The sequence below is a fragment of the Centroberyx gerrardi genome, chromosome 22 (assembly GCF_048128805.1).
Source record: "Centroberyx gerrardi isolate f3 chromosome 22, fCenGer3.hap1.cur.20231027, whole genome shotgun sequence".
NCBI lineage: Eukaryota > Metazoa > Chordata > Actinopteri > Beryciformes > Berycidae > Centroberyx > Centroberyx gerrardi.
Window position 1 is genome coordinate 3,217,867 of NC_136018.1, and position 6,671 is coordinate 3,224,537.

Genomic DNA, 6,671 nt, shown 5'->3' on the forward strand with positions numbered 1-6,671 from the left:
ATGGCTCGAGCCTATTTACCAAAGGTGTTGTAGCACTTCCGGGATGATCCACCTGACGACCACGGGACATGACGTCACGCAGGTGTCTAACTAGGCTACAGTAGAGCTGTATATTCTCTGCTCGAGATACTTTACAGGTAAAGTACTTTTTGTTTTTTAAAGTCTCAGATATCAGCACTAATGTTGAATTTACTAAGAGCCGCGATCCGATCAAATCACTTCCTACCGTCTCTGTATTCACTCATCTGGAGCAGAACAAGGCGTGAATGCATCGCCAGGACGAGTGCCAATAAATAAACTGATTTAATATTTTTGTTGAGCATTACGCTGCAGCTGATGTCTCTGTCTCTGACCAGCAGACTGTTGTGAAGCTCGACTCTGCAGCGGCTGCTGGTCAAACTAACATGGAGTCTGCAGGTAAGAAGTCAACTACAGAAATCCTGTAACTTTTAGAATGACACCGTACAAATATTACATCAGCAAATCTACAAGTCCTTATAGGAATATTACACAGATCATTGATCGATATTTTCCTATATAATCTATCTAGATAACCCAGTCACCTATTTGTATATTTACCAATCTATTTACAAATCTATAAATCAGATAAAGATACTAAAATACCGAGCTAAAACTTAAAGGAAATACATCGCACATGATTTGCAGCTGACATGTTTTGCATCATTGCAGAGTGCATTGCATCTGGTCCATGCAAATTCATTACTGCATTACATCACATGAATGAAACCCATGCACCTGCGTCCTCATTGGACATGCAGCTGTTTTAATATAGATATAATTCATTTTAAATTATACCAGAAATTTTATATTGTTTCATATTTTTGTCTTATCACACCTCCCAAAAGCTTAATAACACATAGCCAGAGCGAGTTTTACTCCAAAATGCTATATATACATTTTGAATAAAAAAATTGTTACCTTAAGTTTATTCAATATCTTTAAAATACAGATAATTGAAAAACTCTACTAATTAACGCTTTGAGAAGTACCATAAATGTGCTGTAATTTTGTCCTATCAATCATTTTGTAAGAGATGTCAGCTAATTCAAACTGTGGGAATCTCATGTCACAATCAAACTCTTCTTCCCTGCTTCTCATTGGTCAGATGGGCAGCGGGGGCGGGACACGGGCCAGAGGCGCTCCCCGCTCGACGTCATCATGAACCAGATCCGCAGGAAACGCACGGCCGCAGACAGGAAGCTGTCCGTCCGCTTCCTGTCTCGCCCCTCAGAGCGGGGAGGGATTCCGGAAGACAGAGAGACAACAGAGGAGAGAGAGGAGAGAGAGAGTTCAGGTGAGGAGGGAGAGAGAGAGAGAGAGAGAGAGAGAGAGGAGAGGAGAGACTTCAGGTGAGGAGAGAGAGAGAGAGGAGAGAGAGTTCAGGTGAGGAGAGAGAGAGAGAGAGAGAGAGAGGAGAGACTTCAGGTGAGGAGAGAGAGAGAGAGAGGAGACAGAGAGGAGAGAGAGGAGAGAGAGAGAGGAGAGAGAGAGTTCAGGTGAGGAGGAAGGAGAGAGCGAGAGGAGGAAACAGAGAGAGAGAGGAGAGAGTTTGTTAAATGGGTCTAATGGTTAAAAGTGTGCTATTGTCATCTGCTATTGGCTGATCTTTGGTGTCAGGTGATGTCACCTTCTAGAGTACAACAGGTGGTGACATCACCTGGCACCAAAGACCAGCCAATAGCAGATGGCAATAGCACGCTTTTAACCATTAGATGGCAGCAAACTCACAAAAGCAGTCTAGGCTTCAGTTGCTCTTTAAATTAAAAACATTTTTGCTTTGATAAAGTGTGCAGAAGGTGTTTTCCACGCTTAAAGCAATATTCCATTTTTAACATATTTGGCACTTAACCGCCATGAAAACCAGAATATAATCTGCTAGATTACCAAGATCAGATGCAGCTGGACTGCGTACAGATTCAACAACAGATCCCGCTTTTAAGACAATAAAGCAGTAATTGGTCAGTCATCATTTTGCATTTCTATTCTTGATTTTACACTAAAATTAGTATTTAAAAATAAAAGTAGATCCGGTCTCCCAAACAGGAACTATCTCTCCTAAATGGTATCCTTCCACTATGTTTTCTTCTATCAATAAAAATGCTGTTCAGCGAAATTCTGTTCTAAAACGTTGGACCCACACTCAGCTGAAAATCACAGAGCAGGATCTGTTGTTGAATCTGTTCACCAACGTGTTAAATGTCAGCTTTCAGGTTATTTTCTTGCCTCATTCAAATGAATGGCAAGTAAAAATCCAAACGCTACAAACTCGTCCAGCTGCATCCGATCTTGGTGTGTAGTTTATATTCTGGTTTTCATGGCGGTCAAGAGCCAAATAACCCCCATGTTAAAACTAAGTGGAAAAAACCTAAGGAGGACCAGCTGAGGAAAGAGAAGAACTGTAACACATGACAGTTAAGTATATATAGTATAAGTATAAAGCGCTGAGTGTTCCAGGAGCGGGGGAGCCGGCGGAGAGCGAGCGGGACGCCGGCTGGGGCAGAGTGAGCGTCTTCCTGCAGCGGCTGGGGAAGAGAGCCGACAGCAGGAGCCTCGGCCTGGCTCACTGTGACCTCACTGCTACTGACCTGCTGGAGCTGGGTGAACACACACACACACACACACACACACACACACACACACATAGAGAAGTGTCAAAGTGAAGAAGAGAAGAAGAGTGGAAGACCCAGGTTGTAATCACTGATTCTGTGGATCAATACAGTAGGGTTAGACTGATATATTGAGCCGATACTGGACTTTTAATAAACAAAGTCTATCAGCCAATCAATGTTGTCCTCTGCCCATATGATGGAGGTGAGGATATGACCTAAGGGTTTCATTAGTCTGGGTTTCAGTGGAGAGTTTTACTGTCCCATGGAGGTCTAAATGCTGTTTCAGAGAATACAATTCTGGGGGAAACTGAATCCTTGTAATTTTTTAGTAGTCTCATCTACTTTCTAGGGTTAATAATAATAATATTGGGTCAATATTGGTCTTTTAATAAAAATCACAGATAGGTCAGTCAATCTGAGTAAAGAAATCATTCCAGTGTGTTGTGGGAACCAGCACACCGCAAAAAAAATGTATTTGTATTGGTTTCAGTGGAGAGTTTTAGTGTCTCAGTCACTTGGTCTGCAGGTCCCAACCAAACACTACAGCAGCTGATTTTAAGTTGAAGTTGAATTTATTATATTCTCGCTAAACGCAGAATTTACATAAGAGCGAGGGGCCTATTTAAAAGTATACAGACAAATAAACATGAAAAACATACAAGTGTGCAGACAAATAAATATATAAAAACATCTTTCTTCCTCTTCTTCCATTCCCTATTTTTTCTTTTTTTATTTGGAGTGAAAACCTGCAGACTCTCAGGATTAGCAACCACTGAACTAAATGTTGCTTCAGAGGCTTTTCCACCTGCTGGGAGGAAACTTCTGGAGAAAACACAGAATCTTTGTTTTTTTGCATGAAAATTGTCAACTTAAAGATAATATCTGCAGGTTCAACCCAAAAATATCAGTATCATCAAAAGTCCATATCAGTGGAAGCCTGCAGCAGAGTGTCATTAGTCTGCCTTCTCTCCCTTCAGCCTCGCTGCTCCACTGTCTGCCTCAGCTGGAGGAGATGGACTTCTCCTGGAACGATCTGATTGGTGGATCTCTGCGGGCGCTGACCTCTCACCTGCAGCCTGTGGGCGGGGTCAGGACCCTGAGGCTCTGCAGCTGTAGGCTGAACGCTGATGACCTCACTGCTCTGGGTGGGGCTAAACACAGAGATTTTCTGTTCGCTTTTCTGTGCATTAGTGCTATTTTATTTTATTTTTATGCATTTTAATTTTAATTTTATGCATCTCATCATTCTGTCATTTGCCACCATGCTGTGTTTTGTTCAGATTTAGATTCTGTTACCTAATCAGTCGTCTTCGTTTGTCATCAAATTTTTGTAATTTCACCTGCAGGAAAACGTTTGTTAGTTCATCTCAGGGCAAATAAACTTCAAGTTCTTTGGAATTAATCGTATCTGTGTGTGTGTGTGTGTAGGTGAGGCTCTTGCGTGCGTCCCCCTCTTGGAGATCCTGGACTTGTCCTGGAACGGCGGCGTCGGGGGCGGGGCTTTGCAAGGCCTGCTGGGTAAACTCCACCCCCCGCTGAGGGAGCTCCACCTGGTGTCCTGCCAGCTGACCGCCGCTGACGCCGCTGCGCTCGGTAACAGAAGCATGAGCGATGTGTTTTCTTCAGGACTGCAGCCACTGATGATGCAGTAGCTTGTCAAAATGTACATTATATTATCTGGGAATTTATTACACTAACAGGATTGATTACATCTTCAACCAATTCGGAAGGATATTTTATTAGATTTTGACAAGTTATTACATTGTCTACTGTCTGTTATTACATTTTCCTTTAAAGACCCAATAAAACGGCATCTTTACTTCCTTGATTTGATGTATTTCCTGGTGAAACAGGATGTTGGGGCGGGGCATAATGCAGTGAGGGATCAATCAAAAGTGTAAACCAATGGCATATGAGTCAGGGAGAGAAAGGGGTCGGACTGTTCAAAAATCTGTGATGGTTTTATTGGTTGGAATTTATATTTACACCTACTAGTGCAGCATGAGCATGAAAAATACTCTGATTTCTGAAGAAAAAGTAATGAGAGTTCATTTCATGGGGACTTTAATACTTTACAATAGCTTCTGTATTATCTGGTCTGTGTAATATTTGTGTCCTGTCTGTCCCTCCCAGGGGGAATAGTGGTGTCCCTGCCCAGACTGTGTGTGCTGGATGTGTCCTGTAACTCTCTGCTGACGGGGGAGCCGGAGCCGGAGCCGGAGCCGGTCGGGTCCGGGGGTTTCGGTCAGCTGGCCTCCTCGCTCTGTCACGCCGCCTCCCTCGCCACACTGAGGCTGCAGGCCTGCGGGCTGACGCCAGCCAGCCTCCACGCCCTCGGTTTGTGATTTCATTCCACATATGACATGCTATCTGGCAATGGTGGAAAGAGCACTAGAAGTAGTCTACTCAACTAGAAGTATTGTTAATTATTGTAAATTTTACTTAAGAAGAATTAAAATTAACGGTGTAAAAATCTACTTGAGTAAAAGTAAAAAGTAGCTCATTTAAAATAGACTCAGAATAAAAGTTATTGAATTACTTGTTAGAAAAGTTGTTCCCATGCAATTCTAAAAGAATGAGAGGACAGAGTTCAAACTAGATTCTTTTAATTTAGGTTTTTAGGATTTTAGGTTTTTGTTCCTCCCTGACAGTTAATGAGCCACACCTGGTCTGTATCTACCTGAGACCAGCAGATTATTATATGTTGTACCATATGGGATAGCTATGTCAGATTCTGTGCACTGGTAAATACCTAAAATGCATAAGTACAAGAACATTACTGGTTTGTGAACTGTCAACACTTCCGTCTCCCCCGCCTCCTGCAGGCGGTTCGCTCCGTTACCTCCCCTCAGTGCGTGAGCTGGACCTGTCCTGTAACAGAAGCCTGTCTGGAGGACTGTCCCAACTCACCTTCCACCTGGCTCACCTCACACACCTGGAGAGCCTGGACCTTCACCTCTGCTGCCTCACACACACTGACCTGGAAGCCCTCAGTGAGTGTGTGTTAGTGTGTGCTTTGACAAGTAAATGTACTGATATGTATTGAATTGAACTGAATTGAATTGAATTGAATTGAACTGAATTGATAGACTCATCAGGTAAGCCTGTTGCCTCGTCTCCAGGCCAGGTGCTTCCTTCTCTTCCTGAGCTGACGCAGCTGGATGTGTCGTCCAATCAGGAGGCAGGGGGCGTGGTCCACATGCTAGTCTCCGCCCTCCCACTGACACAGATGAGACGGCTGCCGCTCAACAGCTGCAGCCTGACTGACGAGTCTTTCACTGCACTGGGTACCAGATACTACTGATGTTACTACTACTACTACTACTGCTACTACTACTACTACTGCTACTACTACTCATACTTCTCCTGCTACTACTGCTATTATTAGTAATACTACTTCTACTACTACTACTCAAAACAATTAACAATATTCATAAAGTACTTTTTGCTTTGTGTGTGTGTGTGTGTGTGTGTGTGTGTGTGTGTGTGTGTGTGTCTCAGCTCTGGCCGTGCCGTACCTCAGCAGTGTGGATGTTTCCTGGTGTAAGGTGGTTGGCGGTCGCTTAGCGCTGCTATTGGACGCTTTGCAGCCGTCAGTCATCCTGGAGCTCCGCCTCAGCAGCTGCCAGCTCACCACTGATGACCTGCATCACCTAGGTAACACACACACACACACACACACACACACACACACACACACACACACACACACTCAAAGATCAAGTTCAATTGCTGCACGTCCGGTCTGCTTGAATTCACTTCAGTTCAGATGAAAAAATTGGCCTGTTGCTAAGATTTCTGGATTTGAAACTCATTTTTTGGCCTGTTCTCTGTTTTGGAACAAAAACTCCATACCCACTGGAGTTTAAGACTCTCCTAATCCCCCAACATACTCACATGTTTATCTGCTCAGAGATGGAGGATGATACTACAAGCGAGCGAAGGCTAAAAAGCTTTGTTCTCAAGCTGAAACAGCAGATGCCAAAGCAGTTTTATTGTTCCAGTATTCAGCATGGTGATACATTAGCTCTTCACTAGACT

General features: G+C 43.5%; 1 protein-coding gene across 1 annotated transcript in view; it reads left to right on the forward strand.

Annotated features, from left to right (window-relative positions):
• Window positions 1-90: 90 nt before the first annotated feature.
• The window catches only part of lrrc31 (leucine rich repeat containing 31), a 7,337-nt gene continuing 756 nt past the window's right edge, over window positions 91-6,671 (forward strand). Inside the window, exons 1-10 of the mRNA XM_078291450.1 lie at window positions 91-137; window positions 360-417; window positions 1,127-1,315; window positions 2,476-2,619; window positions 3,608-3,775; window positions 4,059-4,223; window positions 4,764-4,967; window positions 5,456-5,623; window positions 5,753-5,917; window positions 6,132-6,287. Of these exons, the coding sequence (XP_078147576.1) occupies window positions 405-417; window positions 1,127-1,315; window positions 2,476-2,619; window positions 3,608-3,775; window positions 4,059-4,223; window positions 4,764-4,967; window positions 5,456-5,623; window positions 5,753-5,917; window positions 6,132-6,287 (1,372 nt within the window). The 5' untranslated portion in view covers window positions 91-137; window positions 360-404. The remainder of the gene's footprint in view (window positions 138-359; window positions 418-1,126; window positions 1,316-2,475; window positions 2,620-3,607; window positions 3,776-4,058; window positions 4,224-4,763; window positions 4,968-5,455; window positions 5,624-5,752; window positions 5,918-6,131; window positions 6,288-6,671) is intronic.